Consider the following 23,471-nt stretch of genomic DNA (forward strand, 5'->3'; position numbering starts at 1 on the left):
CCCAGGCGCCCCTTTTTTTTTTTTTTTTTTTTTCAACGTTTTTTTATTTATTTTAAAAACTTTTTTAAAAAGTAGTAACATTTGCTGGTTAAGACTTAAAAATCCTTTCCAGAATTTGCAATGGAGTTCCTACCCTATGCCAATGGATCCAGAGAGTAAAAAGTTCAGAGAAAAACCTAAGCTAATAGCCCAATTACTATAGAATACTTCACTTATCAACCTGACAAATTATTATTTTTTAAAGTTAACAGACACTAGTAGGTATTGTAAACAAAACAGAGGATTGTAAGCAGGGACTGTTTTTATTCTACCTGAACTCCTGTCTGCACCCTCTTCCCTTGTGTGAACATGGTTCTTCTCTCTCTCTCTCTCTCTCTCTCTCTCTCTCTCTCTCTGTGGGATTGTGGGTGATCGTCTCCCATGCTTAGATGCTTGGTCTCAGGCTATGGTGTTTGGCAGAAATCAGTGATTTTCCAGAATGTTAGAAGGTGCCCACAATGGGCACTAGTTTATTTTTTGTTACTTCAAAGCACCTATGGACAGTCCTTTGCTTTTCCATACAAGAGTTAGCTTAGGAATAATTTGCTTCATTCTAGGTCATTGGATAGGTTCCTTGTTGAAGGTGCACAAAAAGAAAAAGATTCCATTGACCCAATGGATAGTAGTGATTCTGTGAGTGATAGTGAAAGTCGTTCTACACAATAACACTCCTGTCTTTTGTCTCCCTCACAACAAAGGTTTTCAAAGGTAAGTGCTGGTTAATTTTTCTTTGTATTTTGTACTTTATTATTTTGTATTATATTATAGCATTGTAATCATTTTTATATGAATATTTTTGGGTTGTGAAATGAATCATCTGAGTTTCCATTATCTCTTATGAGGAAATTCGCATTGATATACAGGTGCTTTGGATTACAAGCATGTTTCCAGAGTGAACCATGCTCGCAAACCAAGGTTTTATGAATTTCAGTTGGAATTTTACAGTATGTAGCATAGTACAGTATGTAGCTTTTAAAGATTTGCTTCTTTTGTTTCATAATATGCATTTAAGGTTTCTCCATGTCTTTTCATGGCCTGATGGTTCATTTCCTTTAACTCTGAATAATATTCCACTGTCTGGATGTAGCAAAGTTGATTTATCCATTCTCCTATTGAAGGACATTTTTGTTGTTTTCAAGTTTGAGCAATTATGAATAAAGCTCCTAAAAACATCTGTGTGCAGGTATTTGTATGGACAGAAGTTTTTAATTCCTTTGGGTAAATACCAAGGAGTACAACGCCAGATCATATGTAAAGAATATGTTTAGTTTTGTAAAAATCAGCCAAACTATCTTCCAAAGTGGCTGTACCATTTTGCACACCCACCAGAAATGTATGGGAGTTTCTAACATTCTACGTCCTCATTTGGGGAGCATTTGGTATTGTCAGTGCTCTGGACTTTGGCCATTCTAATAGGTATGTACTAGTTTCTTTGCTTATTTTTTACTATATCTGAGATCCTTTCCTCCTGGTATTCCCACCTTTATTTGGTCCCCTCCCACATTATATCAGGGTAGGTGGGTACAACAGATACAATTTAGCAGAACTGACGGGGTCTTCACTTCTAAGACGAGGTTATAAATGATTGCAGCTTGGTCACTCTGGCAGTGGAATCATTTGCCCTGGGAACCTTGGTGTGAACAGCCCTGTGGAAAGGTCCATATGGCAGGGAATTGAAGTCTCCTGCCAACAGCCATGTGAGTAAGCTTAGAAGTGGACCCTCCAGTCAGGTCTTCTGAGAATGTTTTGTTGGCCAATATCTTGCATAATTTCATTAGAGACCTTGAACCAAAACCACCCAGGCTGAGCCACTCCAGATTCTTGACCCTTAAAAATTGTGTGAAACAATAAATGTTTATCCTTTTAGGATGATTTGTTATGCAACAATAGATAACTAAATAACTCATTTTAAATTACCTGCTGGGGTGCTTTGGTGGCTCAGTCTGTTAAGCATCTGGTTCTTGGTTTCAGCTCAGGTCACGATCTCACGGTTTGTGAGTTCGAGCCCTGTCTCGGGCTCTGCACTGACAGCACAGAGCCTGGCTTCAGATACTCTCTCCCCCTCTCTCTCTGCCCCCCTCCTACCTGCACATGCTCTCTCTCTCTCTCACAATAAATAAATAAACTTATAAAAAAATAAAAATAAACTACTTGCCATTTAAGCCATAAATTCTACTTTGCCCTTTATCATTCATTCTCCTTGTACGTTCACATACCTCTCAGGGTATTATCCATCCTGGCTGGTGATACGTACCAGGGAGGGGCTAAATTCTGGGACTTAGCCTGAGCCCCCCTGAGAAGCCAAGGCTGATGCTGTCATGCTTCAGGTGAGCAGTCTTGGGTGTTTAAATCTGTACCTCCTCCAGGCTTTCAAGGGCTTTTTGACTTAATTATACTCTCCTGGTTCCTGTTATTTAAAGACTGCTGGGGCAGAAGGGAGCATTAAAGGACCCAATAGTCTGTTTATACCACCCAACACGAGCTCATATATTGCCCTGATGTTATCCTGCTGTTCCAAGAGGCTGAGCTGGTTGCTAGTCTGATACTTAGTGCAATGAAGCAAGTGATGGTTCACATGGGTCACTGTGTAAGAAAGAGAAAGTACCTTCAATAAACTTGCACCCACCTGACCAATATCCTGTCTCTGTGCCTTAGCCAGGTTTTGTGTGACTTGTAACCCTTTCTATAGTCCCAGGAATCTTGTTTGTTTTTAGCTTTTATGTTTGACAAATTCATCAGTTTTCTTTTGGTTTCTGTGACATCTCTAGAGTTGAATTCAGGGAAGAAAAGATGATATTCTTGCAGGAATCAAAATATCTAATTCATCTTTTCATTTTCCCATTTCTTTTATTTATTTTTGTTATTCCCAATAAGTTTTTCCCATTTCTTTAAAAAAATAATTTGTTAAATTTTCATTTCCCCATTTGAATCTCCTACTTGCACCAAATAGCACTAGCAAGGTATTCAAAGTGCTTCTTGAATGAAATAAAGAAAAAAGGAAAGAAATGTGACCTTCTCAATTCATATACCTGGTCATACTCTTAAGAAAAATTTAATAAGAATATACCATAATTTTATTCTTCACTCACCTGAAATGGCTTCAGGAATATTTCTTCCATCGCCAGTCTGCCATATTCAGTGAAAAGCTACAAGGGAAATAACACACACATACACACACGCGCGCGCGCGCGCACACACACACACACACACACACACACACAAACTTCAGTATCTGCAAAGTTTTACTTCTGTGCTTTCTTCCACTCATTTTTCCCCCCTCACTATAACATAATACTATATTATTAAGGTTACAATAAACATTTTAAGGAACTAAGTATTAAACAAAGCAGAACGATAGTAATTGGATATTTAAAAATTAAGGACATAAAGTATATGTTAAAAATAAAGTTTCTACTTCAAAGCCAACAACTTTATATCAAGAATGTAGGGCAGTTTTTTGTAGGGAAGATGGGGGAGAAAGAAACATGTTAAAAACCCTTTCAAAGCAGAACTTGCACAGATTAGACCAGAGAGCCATAAACTATGTTGGATATATTTAACGAAAGTTGTCGCCTGAGGAAATTTAATGGCACAATGGACTGAATTATTACAAAGGCATAGAGGCATCTGGCTTAAAAATACAACCAAATACACTGCCTTCTTCTGTTTTTAATTGCTCCCAACTGAGAGGCACCCTCTCAGTTTTTTGTGTTGTTCAAAAACGTAAGGAAGATGTCAGAGAACAAAGACCCTAGGGGGTGACTGTGATTAGGCCTCCGATGAGTGTGTCATCAGTGGAATGGGTTTCCCCGTCTGTACACAGGAAATGCCACTTCATCCACAAGACTTACAAGGCACAACAGCTTCTCAGAGCTGGGGTGCAAGTGATACAGAGGATTCCCACCCCTTGCCCTTCTCGGATAGCTCCCACAGCAACCCCCATCTCCCCTGCAGAGGGATCGGGGAAGCCCAGAGTAATTACTAGGCATCTGATTAGAGTATTTAAATGAAAAGTCTGGAATACTGTGTCTGGAATATTGCAGCTGCTCCAGGGATTAGGCATTCTCACTGGAATCATCTACTAACATAATTTGAATTCACAATCTTTTTTGAGGAGGCTGAGGTGTTGCCATTTACAGGAAAAGTTTTAAATGGTCTCAGAAAAACATTACTTACTCAATATCAAAGTCCAAAATCAGCCCTTCTTTAAGAAATCCCTAAGCTGGTATTGAACAGTGCCATGCCATTAACTTGGAAAATAACTGGCTAGTTATGACACGTGCCTGAAGAAGTAAATCGTACTGATTACAAGAAACATCGAACAGTCATTCAGCATGCTGCCTATTTGTCACAAATGCTCAGTGTGAGATACTAGAAATAGATTTGGGAATAATGTTGAACTCCAAATGTTATGTCCAGCATCACAGGTTACCCTGCTCTATCATTCTATGTTGTCTGCTAAAGCTGTACATGGCTCTTATTGTCAAGATAGATTATATATTTAAGGTACATAGGTTTTGCTGTGTAACCAAAATAACATGAGTTGAAAAAGAGCAGAAAGTGTTACAGAGATGTAAACTATCTTCAGGAAATATCTAATCTTTTACTTATCTGAAATTTAAATGCTACTTGGAGCGTGGAAGAAGCCCTGAGCCCAGAAGATGCCCAGATCTCTATGCCCACTCTACCACTAATTAGCCACATGAGTTTAGGCAAGTCATTTACTATTTTCAGCCAAATTTACCTCATCTGTAAAATATGAAGGGTAAATTAGGAGTCACCGAAGTCTCTTTCAGATCTAAAACAGAGTTTTATGAATTATCAGGTAGCTCCTCATAGTTCTTGAGTATAAAGTGGTCCACAGGGAAAAAAATCTGGCACGCAACTGATATCATACTAGCAATTATTAAATCTCTGACCATAAGACTTCAACTTCACTTTCACTATTGTTCTCTGCATTTGTGCTGTAACAATACCCCTGAGGGCAGCACACAGAACAGAAAGGGTTTTAAAATGTAGTATTAAAGTATAGTTGACATACAATATAATATTAGTCTCAGGTGCACAGCATAGCAATTTGATAGTTGTATACACTATGCTACATTCACCACGGCAAGTGCAGTCACCATCTGTCACCAGATGATGTCATTACGGTATTAATGACGGCGTTCTCTGTGGTGTACTCTTTATCTCTGTGAGTTATTTATTTTATAACTGGATCAGCTTCACATTTGGGGTCATTTTTAAACCAAAGGCTCTTTCTCTACTCTAATTTGCCATATATTTTCAAATATACGGAGCCAGTAACAAGTAGCTTTAGAGTAACAAAGAACTTTGAAAACTGAATGAGAGACAGAGAACATAACCATGGAGGGCTAAAACAAGAAACCTGGGAATAAGACAATCTCCATTTGATTATGTTTCTAAATCTTTCTGAATTGTTTAGTTTTAGGTAGGAGAAGGCCTAACAAAATCCACACATCTTCAAAACATTACCAGATATATAGAAAAAAGAGTATACATATTGTTACCTGGAGGTGCTGAAGATCATCCTCCTGGACATTCTGGGATAAGTTATATACCTTGATTAAGAAATAAAGTCAAAATGAAACGATAATTGGCATCCTTCGAAGTACTTACTATGTCATTCTTTATTTTTATAAATATCAATTTTCACAAAATCAAACTTTCTTATATGTATTCTTTTTTTAAAGTGTATTTATTTCGAGAGTGAGCAAGCATAAGTTGGGGAGGGGAAGAGAGCGGAGGGAGGGAGGGAGGGAGGGAGGGAGGGAGAGAGGGAGAGAGAGAGAGAGAGAGAGAGAGAGAATCCCAAGCAGGACCCACACTGTCAGCACAGAGCCTGATGTGGGGCTCGAACTCATGAGCAAAGAAATCATGACCTGAGCCAAAGTCAGACGCTTAACCAACTGAGCCACCCAGGTGCCCCTACATGTATTCTCACGTAATGGTATTTATAAGACCTTGAGAGAAGAGTAAAGAAAGCTTGAGAAACAATAAACCATGTACAATGATCATAAAATTGTTCCAGAAATACAACAGCCACCTGCTCTGGAAACAGAATATTAAAATTATTTATGAAACTGATTTAACGATTAGTCAATAAAAAACCATTCTTACAAGCATAGCAAAATAATAACAATCTAGATCTGAGTAAGCCATACATGAAATTTTGTCTTGAAAAATTATGTTGACTTTCTCACAATTGATTAATTTAGTTAAGTCTCTGGAAAGTTCTATCACATTGAAGTTAGGTTCTGAGTATCAGGCTCATATCCCTATACATATACATAACCACTTCATGAACAGACCACAGTACTAAGATGACATTCTATCTTTTGTTTTTTCTTTCGAGGAGTAATTTCAAAAAACAGTGAAGGAAGCTTCTATGTTTATGTATTGACACAAAGAGAATGCTTTGTGCACTTATTTAAATAAGAGATTGTTTCTCAGATGATAAAAAGGTCATTACTAAGGACTTAAGATTTTTCAGTGAAAATATTCAATGTCTTCAGGTAAAACAGAAATATAGGTAATAAAGAATTATGTTTTAATTGGTTTGTACAAGTGGTTTTATACTGCTGATTATGAAGAAATTAGACATTAAGTCCGTATTTTACAGGCTCATATGTTTTAAGAAGTCTATTTTTAAAAGCTAATCAATCACAGGTTATAATCATGGCTTCCACTTTAAAGCTTTTTGTAGAAAATATTCAGTCTTCCTTCTATCCACCCTCTCACTGTCCTAACCACACATGATACCCTGGTTGCTGGCTTACGAGCCTCTTTCTCTGCTCACTTGTAATTCAGCCTTGACTTGTTCATCCCAACCACTCTGCCTCCCCTACCTTTTTAAACTATCTTACCTTTCTTTTAACTGTTTTCTCGGCTACTACTACTTCTTGCTGTTTCTAATAAATAGAAAATATCTAAAAGTTAATGTAAAACCTTTCATGCTATGTGTTCTATGATTATAGTAAAACTCTCCAGAGACTTTCCAAGACGATCTGTAAAGGTTACATTAACCTCAAAAACAATACTTAATAAGAGACAAAGAAAAAAAAGGAAAGAAAGATAAAAAAATTTTTGTGAGACATTTATTTTCCTAAATGTTAATTAAGTGTTTTTAACAGCTGGGAAAGCGTATAAATGCTTTTACCCTTAGCAATGTTTCTACACGCTATGAAAACAAAACAAAACCAAACCCATTTATAAATCTTGGTTCAGTAAATGTAACTTATAATGGGTAGTTCCAATATATCTATCTGCATACATTATAAGACAATATTATTATGTTTATTGTAGGCTTTAAACATAAAAAATTATCAGTGAAATAATGCAAACTTTTCTGGCTATTGGCAGCTTGAAAACTGATCAGAAATTAGATTACAATAACCAAACCAATTCTACTCATAGAAATCATAAGAACTGGGATGCTAGCTGAGCCAAATAACATATTTAGCATTTCTGTTGTTGGTCTCACTACCACACGCACGGTAGTAAGAATGTAGGAATACACATATTTATAATTTTTAAAGTAACAGCCATTGAAATAGATTTATTTTATTCCATACCTGTATTGAGCTGATCATTGTGCTAAGTGCAAATACCGTGGCCGAATCTCTCAGAGTTGACTGGCTATCAAAGGTTCCCTGAGTATCCATCAATAGCACTGCAACCTACAGGCAAGTAGACAATACATTATCGGTATTTTATAGAACATATGTAGAATTAGGGCTACTACAAAGTTAACACTATGAGAACTATAGCAACCCATTATCAATGAATACTTAACAGGTAATTTTTTATATATGCCATGAATGCCACAGAAAATGAAAATATTAATTAGCTGACTACTATAATGATTAATTTTCACTGGTAATCCAAGCTAACAGAAACAGCACTGAAACAACAGACAGCTGTTAGCTTGCTGATCTGCTGTTCTATCGTTCCTATGATTTTATCACCTTGATCAACAGAAAGGGAAACAAGGAATCCCTTTTGAATTTCATGTCGAATGGTCAAAATTAGTTTTCGAAAGATCATTTTCAAGGATCCTGAACAGTGGTAACTGTTGCCAACTGAAAACTCAATTTTCTTTACAAAGTTTGCATCTTACCTTCTTGCCATCAGGTTTATTGATGAGGAAGACTTCACTCCATATTTGGATTCCTGTGGTCTCTCGTTCAGACCCACCTCTCCATGAGAAACCAGTCAATGGTTCATTGTAATCTCCAACCCAATCGACTGATTCCTGCAAATTAAGAAAGTCTGTGATATGGAAGTGGACGGTGGTACACTTTCTTCCCTGCATCCGTTCTGGCGGGTATCTCTCTCCAACTGCCGTCAAAAGGAGATGTATTCACATCTACTGTACTGATACAATTACTTTCTTTGTTATCTGAAACATTATAACAGAGGAGCAACCATGTGCTACATTTTATTCTAGGTCCTGGGAATAGGAAGATATCATTCCAGACCAGAGGAAGCTTACAGCCTAATAGAAAGACAGACCTGTCAAGAAACCATTATGATGCAATACATGCATGCCAAAATGGAGGTGCGTATTACGCAAAGATAGAAGCATAGGAAAAGAAATAACTAACAGTTGGTCAGGTAGGACTTAATAGGAGAGGTGGTGTTTGTGCTAAAACTTGAAGGATGTTTGGGAATTTTTCCAGATGAGCAAACTTGGGGAGGGCATTCTAGAAGCAAAGAAATAAAGATAAGAGAGAACATAATATGTCAGGATATACACAATAATAATACATACAAATGCTTTGGTATTGGAAGAGGAGGGGGTGAATAGCAAGAGGAGAGGCACCTAGTAGTAGATGCAGAAAAACAAAAACAAAAACACAACAGATCGGTTACACTTTAATCTGGCAAGTGCCATTTAACACAAGCAACAGGACAAGTGTTACTGAGCATTTGATTTTAATGTTTATTTCACAGTTAAAACTATGAATATGCCTAAAACTGTATAATCCCACAGTATGGAAACTAATATGGATACTAATTTTGTTCACTTAATTTGCCCAGCTGTGTTAAGTAGCATATTAATGGTGATATGCTAGAAACAGAGAGTTCTGTCTGGTTTCAAAGCATGAAGTATTTTGGTAGTTCTATTCTTGATTTGTTTGAACTGAAGCTAGACATAGAAGATATTAAAGTTAACTTTACAAAATTGATCAAAAATACCCTAACTATAAAAGATCAATCCAAAATGAATAGTTACGGTATAAATACATGATACAAAGTTTCTTTGGGTAGTGTGTCTATTCTGCCTCAACATCCATATTTGCAGCAGAAATGGCTGTGGGTAAAGAGTAGAAAAAACTACTGGTACATTCTCCATTCCCAACCTTCGGTTTTCTGACTCTGATTTCCCATTTATCCTTCTGCTTTTGGTTTATCCTAGGTCCCTTATAGTCTCATTTCTGTGCCACACTGCTGTCTCAAATGTTATAACACTGTTGGTTGTCTTTGGGGATGGGTAAGATGAGGGCCGAGTGGGAAAAGATAAGAGAGAACTTTCTGGGGTAACAGCAAGATATAGTTGATAGCATTTGGGGTCATCCAGGCATATGCATTTTCCAAAAAAAATAATAATAATTAGCAAATGTACACCTACAATTTGTGCATGTAAGTGTATCTGATTTTACAACAAAAGATAAAATCTACTGAAATATATGATGATGATGTATATTGAAATATTTATGAGGAAGTGCAACCAATGTCAGCAATTTACTATGACATGAATAAAAAAATAAGATGCAGTGACAGATGTAAAGAGGGAAGAGTATCTGGAGACACATGTGATGAAGCAAGAATATTAACGGTAAAATCTAGGTAGTTTGATACGTAGGTGTTCACCATAAAATTCTTTTAACTTTGCTGCCTGCTTGAAAAATGTCATCATAAATGCTGGAGGGAATATGATTATAATATAAAAGTTATGATAAAAATTATTTGACACACTTTACACACTCTAAAGTGTAAAGTTTATAATCATATCACTATGCTGTGTTTCTTTCTAAAAAAATAAGTTATGTCCTAAGGGAAATGTTGCAAAGTGGCTTCAGACAAAAGTGGCCTGTGGAGTTTGGTGCCCAAAGCACTGAAGTCAGAATGGTTGTACCACAGCATTAGCAAACTAGTTCATATTAAGGTATATGATAATGGAAGCGGAAATACTTAACACTACTAAATAAAAACACAAAGTGACAAAAGCACGGAAACAAGAAGACATTTTAAAACACTGCTTTTCTTTTAGTTTATTTATTTTGAGAGAGAGCACACAAGTGTGTGCATAGTGGGGAAGGGGCAGAGAGAGAGAGAGGGAAAGAGAACCCCAGGCAGGCTGCACACTGTTAGTGCAGAGCCCGACATGGGGCTTGATCCCATGAACCATGAGATCGTGACCTGAGCTGAAATCAAGAATTGGACACTTACCCGACTGAGCCACCCAGGTGCCCCTTAGAACACTTAACGTACCTGGTTGTACATGTATCTCAACATGAAGTCCATCAGGAATGATTTTCCTTTCCTAAATGCTCCAGCCACAGACACAGCAACAACCTCCTTGTCCCTGACAGCCTCTGAGAGAAGGATCCGATTAAGTGCAGTTTCATCTAACTCAAAGGAATGGTCATCTTTGACGATGAGGACTTGGACTGGCCCTGCCTTTTTCACTGGCTCCTCCTCTTCTGAGCTCCATTCATATGTCTTTTCTGAAAACCCACCTGTTGAATAAAACAGCAATTTACTCGGCTAAGCATCTCAAAATACCAAGAAATGTAAGGTACCGCTCAATTCTCAAATATCTGAAACAGGGGCACTGTGGAATTAGAAATGCCTGTTTTAATGACATACATTAATGTCATTCACATCGTGTCTCAGAAAGACATATCTGGTCTTTCTGATCATGTGACCAAATCAAACAGAATTTTATTCTCAAGAATGCTCTAAGTCAGGGCAGAGAACTCTGTTTGCAGAATGAGAAAGAAATTCAAAGCAAAGGATTCTACTTTTGGAGCACAGGAATAAAAGGACTTTAGTTCATATTTTCTTCATCTCCTAGAAATAGGTTTAGTTATTCACATAAAGGATCCTTGCAACACTTTTTAAAGCTGAACACACAAAAGAGGAAATGCATACAGGGACTCAGAATCATATATTTTTGAAACTGGAATAAAGTTCTAAAGCATCTAGTTCTAAAGCTCCTTTCAATACATTCATGCCATCTACAAAATCCCAGATTCTTAAATGTCTAAAATTATACTTCAGAGCAATGGAATTACAGACAACCTTCAAATCCATAGCGAAGGAGTCTAGACACAATTTGATTTAAAAAAAAAAAAGAAAAAATTGAAATTTATCTGGTGTGGAGATCTTATACAAAAGCTGCGTAACCCCAGGAAATTACTAAACTTCTCAGTTCTTCATCTGTGAGATATAAACTACTAATAGTACCCATTAATAGGGTTGTTGTAAAGATTAAGGAAACTACATCAAGTGCTGAGAACAGTGGTTGGCATATAGTAAACTCCTAAAGATTACCTATCATCATCATCATCATCCCCACCACTATCCTGGGGTTATAGACTGAACTAAGTATTCCTGGAAGAAGTTTCTGCCTAGTTTCCAGAAGTTGTGTGTGTGTGTGTGTGTGTGTGTGTGTGTGTGCGTGTGTGTGTGTGTGTGTTTTCAGAGTTTTCATATATCTGATAATTATATAAAGAACTGATACAACTCAAAAGCAAAAAAAAAAAAAAGAAAAAAACACCCAATCCAATTAAAAAAGAGAAGATCCAAACAGACCCTTTTCTACAGAAGACACACAAATGGCCAACAGACACATGAAAAGATGCTCAACATCATAATCATCAAAAAATGCAAATTAAAACCAAGTAGATACCACCTCACACCTGTTAGATTGGCTATTTTCAAAAAGATAAGCAACAAGTGCTAGCTAGGACACAGAGAAAAAGGAATCTGTGTGCACTGTTAGCGAAAATGTAAATTGGTGAAACTACTATAGAAAACAGTATGGAAAAATTAAAAATAAAACTATATGATCTAGCAATTCAATTTCTGAGTATTCATCTGAAGACAATGACAAGAGTAATTAAAAAGGATATATGTTCATTATAGCATTATTTACAATAGCCAAAATATGGCAACAACCTAAGAATAACCTAAGTGTCCAATGATGAATGAAGGGATAAAGAAATTATACTGTGTGTGTCTGTGAGTGTACGTATGTATATATGTATGTGTGCATATACATACATGTTCAGACACACACACACATACACAATGGACTATTACTCAACCATAAAAAACAATGAAATCTTGGCATCTGTGACAACACGGATGGACCTCAAGGGCACTGCGTTAGGTGAAATAAGTCAGACATCTAAAGACAAATATTATATGGTGTCTCTTATATGTGGAATTAAAAAAAAAAACAAGCTTATAGGTACAGAGAACAGATTGGTGGTTGCCAGAAATGGGGGGTTGAGGGTGGGACAAATGGGTGAAGAGGGTCAAAGGGTAAAAGCAAAAATATAGCCAAAGAAGTCTTGTTCTCTTGTCAAGTCTTTTTGAAACTCTAGTGCTTAGTTTCTTCATATGTAAGATGGAAAAAAAAAGTTTTTTATTTAATTTTCAGAAATGGCAATTTTGACATAGGTCAGCTTTTAGAATTAATCCTTAATATGCAAGAATTTTAGAACCCTGGACCGTGGCATTTGTGGTATATTACAAAACAGCTTCAATGTGTCAAGTGACACATTCTTAAATCTACTGCCTTCGTAATGTAACTGCAATGTCTCCCCACTTTGACTCTGGGGTCAGCCATGTGATGTGCTTTATCAGACATGAGACAGCAGAGGCTTGGAAAACCACTTGTGTTTTTCCGTTTTGCTCTTTCACTTCTGCCATTCACCATGAGAATATTCCCAGACTAGTCTGCTGCAGGATGAGACACACTTGGAGCAGAGGCAAACTGCCCAGTCCCAACCAACCCCACAGCAAACCAACCCCAAGCCACATGGGGCAGCTCAGCCAAGATCAACAGTTGTCTAACAACCATTTCAACATGTGTGATCAATAAATGCTTATTGTTCTATGCCCCTGAGATTTTGTGGTTGTTTATTATGCAGCATAACAGGCAATAAACTACTGATAAAGTCTACAACCCTTTCCTTCAGAAAGGAGGTACAGTGTAGTGGTTAAAAATAGAGGCCCTGGCACCAGACTGTGGGATTTGAATAAAGGCTTCCCCATTGTTCAGCTGAATAACCTTAAGCAAGTTGTTTGACCTCTCTGTGCCTACCTCATAAGGTTGCTGTGAATTAATATATTCATGTAACACACTTAGAACAGTGGCTGGTACATAACAAATGCTATTAGTATTAGTATAGATTTAGGAAACTAAAGCGAAAGATGTAACTAACCTTGCCCAAGAAAAGGATATGGAATTTCTGTATCAGGCAATCTACCATGGATGCTTTCTTGTGTTACTATTGTTTTAACATTCCAGCAAGGTATTTATTATTATCTGTACTTTTGACATGAGGAAACTAAGAACTGGGTTAAGTAACTTTTCCAAGAGAGTGCCCATTAGTAAGCAATAGATCCAAGTTCACAGGGTTAGTAACTGTCAACCTGAGATTAGATCCCAGGTATCTAAACTCTCATCCCAGGCCTTTCTACTATAACATTCTGCCTCTTTAGTGGAAATCAAATAACTCTTGGACACCACATAAATGGGCTCATTTGTTTTGTATCAAAAGAACAGAAAGCCAAGACATATACCAATTAATTCTTCACATCAGATATATGACCTAACCTCAAACCAACCCTCAATAATGTTAATTTTGAACCAACTGGGCTGTTAAACAACTTTTCATTTAAATCTTTAAAAATATATTTATCTTTTTTTTTAATTTTTTTAAATGTTTATTTATTTTTGAGACAGAGAGACAGAGCATGAATGGGGGAGGGTCAGAGAGAGAGAGGGAGACACAGAATCTGAAACAGGCTCCAGGCTCTGAGCTGTCAGCACAGAGCCTGACGCGGGGCTTGAACTCACGAACCGCGAGATCATGACCTGAGCCGAAGTTGGACGCTTAACCGACTGAGCCACCCAGGCGCCCCTTTAAAAATATATTTAAAAGACATCCTCCATTATGTCTGCAGGCACATCTTGGAGATATTGCAGATTCAGTTCCAGAATACCACAATAAAGCAAGTCATATAAAAGTTATATTTACACAACACTGTAGTCTATTAAGTGTGCAGCAGCATTATGTCTAAAAAAGTATATATGTATATACTTTAATTTAAAAGTATTGCTAAAAAGTGTTAACCATTATCTGAGCTTTCAGCAAGTTGTAATCTTTGTGCTGCTGGAGGGTCCTGCCTCGATGCTGATGGCTACTGACTAATCAGGTCGCTGAAGTCTGGGGTGACTGTGCCAATTTCTTAAAATAAGACAACAATAAAGTTTGCTGCACTGATTGACTTCCTTTCATGAATGGTTTCTCTGTAGCATGTAATGCCATCTGATAGCATTTTACACATACAGAACTTCTTTCTTTTTTTTTTTTAATTTTTTTTTTTAACGTTTATTTATTTTTGAGACAGAGAGAGACAGAGTGTGAACAGGGGAGGGGCAGAGAGAGAGGGAGACACAGAATCTGAAACAGGCTCCAGGCTCTGGGCTCGAACTCACAGACTGTGAGATCATGACCTGAGCCGAAGTCAGACGCTTAACCGACTGAGCCACCCAGGCGTCCCTACAGAACTTCTTTCAAAATTGGAGTTAATCCTCTCAAACCTTGCTGCTGCTTTATCATCTATGTCTGTCATAGTCTAAACCTTCTGTTGTCATTTCCCCAATCTTCACAGCATCATCGCCAGGAGTAGATTCCATCTCAAGAACTACTTTCTTTGCTCATATAGAAGAAGCAATTCCTCATCCGTTCAAGTTTTATCCTGAGATCACAGCAGTTCAGTCCCACCTGCAGGCTCCACTTCTAATTCTAGTTCTCTCGCTGTTTCCATCACCTCTGCATTTACTTCCTCTACTGAAGTCTTGAACCCCTTGAAGTCATCAAACTCAAAAGTTTGAAATATTGCAATAATTACCAAAATGTGACACAGAGACACAAAGTGAGCAAATACTGTTGGAAAAATGGTGCCTACAGACTTGCTCATCGCAGGGTTGTCACAAACCTTCAGTTTGTAAAAACGCAGTATCTGCGAAGTGCAATAAAACGAAGTACAATAAAAAGAGAATACCTATACTTAGTAAGAAGTCTGATAACTAGAGAAAAACAAGCCAATTTTATCTTTTGGTGTTATTTTAAATGAATCTTCAGATTACATATATACATATATATGTATATAAATAATTGTATCACCTTGATAACTGTATCTCTCTTTATATTATATTGTTCATCTATAAGATAGTATTACTGAAATATTGCAAATCTAACATATAATTTTAGTTTTTCATTATTGGAGACAGATATATACCAATACTTTCTGAACAATAGTACAAAGCATCTGGAGACAACAGGACCACTGCCTATAGCCATGAATCAGAGCTGTTCTCTCAGCAAAGTGAAGAAGAAAAATTGATTTTGTATCCAAAGGATGACAGTTTCCATATTGCCTTATCTCAGACATTGGAGTCAGTCTTTGTTTAAATCCCAGCATCACAACGTACACATATATGAAGCTGTGGAAATTATTTAACCCCCAATGGCTCACTATCAGCTATCTGAAAAACACGATTGAGAATAGTGCTTATATCAGAAAGGTTTTATGACAATTAAATAATGTTCATTAAATGAAGGCCAAAGAGCCAGACAAATGGTATGTGCTTTATAATGACCTCTACTAAAAGTATTATTAATAGCACTATTATTAATAGTGATTTCTATTAATACTATCAGTTATTATTATCTATTCATATTTGATTCCAGTACTACCTGCCAACCTTATTTCAGCCTCAGAACACAGGCCCTTTTTTGAGGATATCAAATATACATTTTCTTTGACGAAGCTCCTTGCCTATCACATGAGTACACAACTGATGTGACTTGAGCATGCTGGATAAACAATATTTTGTATGGAAAAACATCTTCAGAGCTGAAAACTATCTCACAACTTTCTACAGACTGAAATAATTCTCTAAGATTGTTTGCATCAAACTACATATATATAAGAGGTACTCTGAATGGAATTTCTAGGTTGTAATTTTTTTAAATTGCATCAAAGATGCAATCTGTTAAAGTGGTTGTACCAGGGGCACCTGGGTGGCTCAGTCGGTTAAGCGTCCGACTTCAGCTCAGGTCATGATCTCACGGTTTGTGGGTTCGAGCCCCGCGTCGGGCTCTGTGCTGACAGCTTGGAACCTGGAGCCTGCTTCGGATTCTGTGTCTGCCTCTCTCTCTTCCCCTGTCGTGCTCATGATCTGTCTGTTTCTCAAAAACAAATAAACGTTTAAAAAAAAAAAAGTGGTTGTACCAAATTTTCACTGCTCACCCACTCCTAAAAGCTTCTTAGAGACCCTATCATCCATATCCTTTCCAACACTTGGTTTTGTCTGACTTCTTAATTTTTGTCAGTTGCATAGGAATAAAATGAGTGAGTGGTATTTCATTATGGTTTTCATACACATTTCTCTAAACACTGATAAGGTGAACACATGCCTTTTGTTCATTTTTCTATTAGGTTTGTCTTCTCAATTTACAGTGGTTCTTTATATATTTTGAATGCTAGTCCTTTGTTAGTTACACGTATGGCAAAACTCTCCTAATTTAGAGCTTGCCTTTTCACTTTCCTTAAGCTGTTATTGGTGAAAAGAAATTCTTAATGTAACAGATTTTATTCATAATTTATTTTATGATTAGCACTTTGTCATGTTTAAGAAATTATTCCTTACACAAAATATAAAGACATCATATACATTCCTCCATTTTATAAAAGTATATTTTTTAATGTTTATTTTATGTTTGAGAGAGAGAGTACAAGTCGGGGAGGGGCAGAGAGAAAGAGGGAGGCACAATCTGAAGCAGCTCCAGGCTCCTCACTGTCAGCAGAGCCCGACGTGGGGCTTGAACCCATGAACCGTGAGATCATGGCCTGAGCCAAAGCTGGACACTTAACTGACTGAGCCACCCAGGCGCCCGTACATTCCTCTGGTTTCTAAGTTTTGCTTTTGATATTTAAGTAAGTTCTCAACCCACAAGGAGTTGCTATTGTGTAAGCTGTGAGACAGAAAACCAATTTGATTTTTTCCATATGAGTAACAAAATTTTCAGAACTCTATCAAAGCCTCCTCTCGTCATGCAGTCTACCATGTGATCTTTGTCATAAATAAGAGTTACACATATATGCATGTTGTATATATATGCATAAATATATATATGCATATATTTATACACACACACTTTGTTTCTGATCTCTCAGTTCTGATTCATTCAACAATTTGTCTGTATCAGCACCAACAGTATACTATCTTAATCAAAAAAGCTTTATAAAAGTCCGATATAGTACGACCATATTCCTTTTTTTTTTTTTTTTATTTTTCCTAATTTGGGGGGGGGGGGCAGAGAGAGAGATGGAGATATAGAATTTCAAGCAGGCTCCATGCTGTCAGCATGGGAGCCCAATGTGGGGGCTTAGTCTCACGACCATGAGATCATGACCTGAGCCAAAATCAAGAGTCAGTCGCTTAACCAACTGAACTACCCAGGTACCCCAGCCATATTCTTTTAAAAACAATTTTTTTTAATGTTTACTTATTTTTGACAGAGAGAGACAGAGTGCGAGTGGGGGAGGGGCAGGGAGAGAGGGAGACACAGAATCCAAAGCAAGCTCCAGGTTCTGAGCTGTGGGCACAGAGCTGGATGTGGGGCTCAAACTCACAAACTGTGAGATCATGACTTGAGTCGAAATCGAACACAACCGACTGAGCCACCCAGGCACCCCTTTATTCTTCTAATTATCATCAGTCTTAGCTATTTTGACCCTTTCCATATAAATATTAGAATCAAAGTGTTAGCTGAATTTTTTGAAGTTATATTAAATTTATGGATCAATTTGAAAGGACTCAATACTGTTATGATAATGTCTTCCAACCTGTAAGCATGAGATATTTCTCTTAATCTCCTTCAATAAACTTTTTATAATTTGGGGTGCTGAGGAAAGTAGTTTTGTGACATTTATTGCTAGATACATTAGTTTTTGTTGCTAACTATAACTGGTTTCATTGTTGTGTTTTTAATTATGTTTTATAGTTGTTGCTTGGGCAAAGAGTAACTGACTTTAATAGATCAGCCTCATATTGAAACATTTATTAAACTACCATTCCCTATAAATTCTTAGACATTTGGGGGTTTTATTAATGTAGAAACAAAAATCAGTTGTAGAAATAATGAGTTTTATTTCTACTTTTTTAATCCTTATGTATTTCTTTTCTTTTTCTTGTATCATTGGACATTCAATACAATGTTGAATAGCAACAGTAGTAGCAGACATGACTTCTGATTTTAGTGACCATAACTATCTGATTTTAATGGGAGTGCTTCCAATATTTGAGTTCATATTTGTTATAGTTTGGTTTGGTAGGTACACTTTACCTTACCATATTAAGGAACTTCTCCTCTACTGGTTTACTGTAAGTTTTCAAAAATCATAAATGGAAAATGAATTTTATCATATATCTTTTCTGAACCTATTGAGATGATCATCTGGTTTTCCACCTCTACTCTGTTAATGTAGTAAGTAATATATCTTTAAGTTTTTGTATAAACCTAATATTTTCAAGGTGCAATATCTTATTATATACTATTGATTCAGTTCATGAAAATCTTGTTTAGGAATTGTGCATCTATATTCACAAATGAATTGAATTTACAATTTTCCATTCTCATTTTTGTCTTTGGCAAGTATAATATTCCATGTGACATTAGCTTTATAAAATGAATTAGCAAATGCTTTCTTTTCTATCTTCAAAAAGAGTTTGTAATAAAAATTAGAGGGGCGCCTGGGTGGCTCAGTAGGTTAAGCGCCGGACTTTGGTTCAGGTCATGATCTCATGGTTGTGGGTTCAAGCCCATGTCAGGCTCTGTGCTGACAGCTCAGAGTGCTGGAGCCTGCTTCAGATTCTGTGTCTTCCTCTTTCTCTGCCCCTCCCCTACTCACGCTCTTTGTCTCTCTCAAAAATAAATATTTTTAAAAATTTTTAAAAATTAGAGCAAACAGTTCTTTAGAATTTTGATAGATCTTGCCTATAAAACTGTCTGGGCCTATTGTTTTTTTGTGAGATGACTTTTAACTGTTACCTCAATTTCATTATACTTATGATGCAATAGTTACATTAGTACTAATAAAGTTTTACATTTCTTCTTGAGAAAAATTTTGGTCCATTTTATCTTTCTAGGAATTTTTCTCCATTGTCTAAAACTTAAAGAAAAAGTCAGTAAAGATGTAGAAGATTTAAATAGTATCATTAGCCAACCTGACCAGTTTGATATCTAATTGCAAAACCATGCATTCTTTTAAAGTTCATATGGGATATTTACCAAATAGATCATGTACTGGTTCATATATCAGATGTTAGCACATTCCAAATTATTAAAATATTGCAAAAAATGTGTTCTCTAATAATAAAGAAATTAAACTAGAAATCAATAACTCTATATTTAGAAAATTCCTAAATACATTGAAATTAAGCAGTAAATTTCTAAATACCTCTGGATAAAAGAAAATATAATGGAAATTAGAAAATGTTGTAAACTAAATAATCTAATGAATGTAACCTATTCATCAGTGATATTATACTATCTTAATCAAAACAGCTTTATGAAAAGTCATTACATATAGTAGTGCAAGCTGGTCCTATCTTCTAATTATTAACAGTTGGGGGTGTTTTGACTCTTTCCATATAAGTATTAGAATCAATAAGTTGGAGTGTAGTATTTTAATTATACAAAGATAGTTAAAATATAACATATCAGAAACTTGCTGAGAGGAAATTTACACTTTGAAATGCATTTAATAGAAAATATGCTTGAAGAAGCATAATCTAATATTAATCCTAAGTAAGAAAAAGAATTGCTTATTAAATTCAAAGAAAAGAAAAAGTAGGAATAAAGATGTGGGAAATCAATGAACCAGAAATAGAGATCAACCAGAATGATTTAATAATTTAAGACAATTCAAAGAAAATAAAAGATAAAATCACATATCAATAATACCAGATATGACAAAGAGATATCACTACAGATCCTACAGATATTTAAAAAATAATATGAGGAGAATGACATCAGCATCATGGTGACATGAGCCCTTCCTCATGAGTTTCTCACCTCTTTGATTTAAAACTAACTGGACATCTATAACGAAAGAAAAAGAGAAAGAAAAAAAGAGCCTCTCCACAACATACTAGAACACCCAAGAGATCCATTCATCTGTGCACCAAAAAGTGGGTGGACTGGACCACAGAAGAGGCTGCAGGGAGAGAGAGGAAGTCATGGAACCCAGGGCTATAGAGCCTCCAGCATCAAGTATATTAGCTGGGAAGCATAAGCCTTTAAAGAGGTACATTGTAAAGGCAATGAGTGGGGGTCTGCCAGGCTGGTTCTGCATTCTGCAGCTGGAGGGACCTTTGCTCTCTCTGAGGTAAAAATGCAGTAAAGGGGGAGACAGAAAGGAAAAAGAAGTAGGCAAAGAGAACTGAAGAAAAATGTCTCCTGCTGTCTGCCCCAGGGTTCTGACAAAAGGACCACACAGGGACCTCTGAGACCCAAATCCCTCCATTCAAGGAGTCCCTACTAGGCTGGCTTCCAGCTATGGACAACCCCAAATTCCAAGTGCTAAGTACACATTTCCTACCTCTAAAGCCACCCACCCTTTTTCCCCCTCTTCTAGCTTTATATATATAAATAAATAAACATAATATATATATCAATGCTCCTAACTTTAGCAGCTGTAAGCTCTTGTCAAGGAAACCAAAAACATGTGCTATAGCACCACCTTCTGGAAAACAAAAGGAAGACTTCTAATTACCAAATCTATTGAACTGTTTGAATCAAAGCAAATAAAACCTTGCCTAAATGAGAAAGGTATCTGCAACTTCGAATGTGGTAGCAGAGGCACTTTTCATCAAACAACATGAAAAAGTCATATTAATATGGCATTGTAAAAAGAAAATGACAATTTTCCAGCAACCAAATCCAAAGACATGGAAGGGAATACTGTGATCTGACAAAGAATTCAAAATTGCTGTTATGAAGAAATTCAATGAGCTACAAGAAAACTCAGAAAGGCAATACAATGATATCAGAAATAAAATGAATGAACAGAAGGAGTACTTTACCAAAGAGATTGAAATTCTTTTTAAAAACTATTTATTTATTTTGGGGAGAGTATAAGCAGGGGAGGGGTAGAGGGGGTGTGTGGACAGAGGATCCAAAGCAGGCTCTGTGCTGACACACTGACAGCAGCAAGCCCAATGTGGTTCTCGAACTTACAAACTGTGAGATCATGACCTGAGCTGAAGTCGGATGCTCAACCAACTGAGCCACCCAGGTGCCCTGAGACTGAAATCCTTAAAAAAAAAAAAAAAAAAGCAATTCTGGAGCTGGAGAACTCAGTAAATGAAATGAAGAATGTATTAGAATGCATTGGAAATAGAGATCAGATAGAAGAAAGAATGAGTAAGCTAGAAGATAGGAATCTTGAAGTGACTCCGGTGGGGTGCCTGGCTGTCTCAGTTGATGAAGCATGAGACCCTTGATTTTGGGGTTGTGAGTTCAAGCCCATATTGGGTGTAGGGCTTACTTAAAAAAAAAAAAAGACTCAGGTGGAATAGAGGAGAGAGAACTAAGATTTTTTAAAAGTGAAAAAATACTATGAGAACCACCAGACCCATTAGAAAAGTCAACCTAAGAAGAATGGGTATATCAGAATGAGAAGAGAGAGAGAAGGGGGCAGAGTTTATTTTAAAAAAATAGCTGAGAACCTTCCAAATCTGGGGAAAGAACTGTATATACAAATCCATGAAGCCAATAGAATAACTTATTACACAAAAAGAACTTCTCTAAGATACATATTAAGATTACCAAAAATCAATGAAAATAAAGAATTTTAAAAGTAGCCAGGGAAGGGGCACCTGGGTGGCTCAGTCAGTTGAGTATCCAACTCTTGATTTTGGCTCACTTCATGATCTCACAGTTCATGAGTTTGAGCCCTACATAGGGCTCTGTACCATCAGTGCATGGCTTGCCTGAGATTCTCTCCTTCTCCCACTCTCTCTGCTCCTTCCTTGCTTATGTATACACTCTCTCTCTCAAAATAAATGAATAAGCTTAAAAAAAATTTTTTTTAAGTATCCAGGGGAAGACAGTAACTTACAAAGGAATCCCATCAGTCAATCAGCAGATTTCTCAGCAGAAACTCTATAGGCCAGGAGAGAGTGGAATGGCGTATTTAAAATAAAAACTGCCAGCCAAGACTCTATCTGAAAAAATGATCTTTCAGCTATGAAAGAGAAATAAAATTTTTTCTAGACAAGCAAAAGATAAGAGTTCATTCTACCACCACTAGACCTGCCTTGTAAGAAATGTTGAAAGGAATTCTTCAAGCTAAAACAAAAAGACAAAAGTACACAAAACTGATTAAGGTAACAGAAATAGGAAACTTTTTTTACAATTGTATATTAAACTCTTACAGTATAACAGTTAAATGAAAAGAGCATTAAAAATAACTATAGTTACAACTTGGTAATAAAATCATAGCATATAAGGAAAAATTTTGACATCAAAAATAAAAAAGAGGAAGAGTTAAAGGATGGTACTTTTATAGGCGAATAAAGATAAATTGTTATGACCAAAGACTTTTTAATCTATGAAATGTTTTATGTAAACTTAATTGAGTTTATTTATTTGTGAGTTAGAGCCCCATGTTGGGCTCTGAGCTGGCAGCTCAAAGCTTTCTTTGGATTCTCTCTCTCTCTCTCTTTCTGCCCTCCCCTGCTCATGCTCTCTCAGCCTCTCTTAAAATAAATAAACTTGGGGTGCCTGGGTGGCTCAGTCGGTTGAGGGTCCGACTTCAGCTCAGGTCACGATCTCACGGTTCGTGAGTTTGAGCCCCGCGTCAGGCTCTGGGCTGATGGCTCAGAGCCTGGAGCCTGCTTCTGATTCTGTGTCTCCCTCTCTCTCTGCCCCTCCCCCATTCATGCTCTGTCTCTCTCTGTCTCAAAAATAAATAAACATTAAAATAAATAAATAAATAAATAAACTTAAGCACAAAGCAAAACCTAAAGCAGTGATATGATGAAAAAGAAAAAAAAAAAAAAAAAAAAAAACACAAAACCAGGAGACTGA

At 36.6% G+C, this 23,471-nt stretch overlaps 1 protein-coding gene across 4 annotated transcripts in view; it reads right to left on the reverse strand.

The window, feature by feature from the left end:
- ATL1 (atlastin GTPase 1) overlaps positions 1-23,471 on the reverse strand; it is an 83,627-nt gene that overhangs the window by 26,215 nt on the left and 33,941 nt on the right. For all 4 annotated transcript variants that reach the window (XM_049612809.1, XM_049612810.1, XM_049612808.1 and 1 more), the window contains 5 exons: positions 10,558-10,805; positions 8,180-8,314; positions 7,635-7,739; positions 5,571-5,621; positions 3,129-3,185 (listed from right to left, as the gene is read on the reverse strand). In XM_049612809.1, coding sequence (XP_049468766.1) covers positions 3,129-3,185; positions 5,571-5,621; positions 7,635-7,739; positions 8,180-8,314; positions 10,558-10,805 — 596 coding nt within the window. The remainder of the gene's footprint in view (positions 1-3,128; positions 3,186-5,570; positions 5,622-7,634; positions 7,740-8,179; positions 8,315-10,557; positions 10,806-23,471) is intronic.

Source organism: Panthera uncia, assembly GCF_023721935.1.
Source record: "Panthera uncia isolate 11264 chromosome B3 unlocalized genomic scaffold, Puncia_PCG_1.0 HiC_scaffold_1, whole genome shotgun sequence".
NCBI lineage: Eukaryota > Metazoa > Chordata > Mammalia > Carnivora > Felidae > Panthera > Panthera uncia.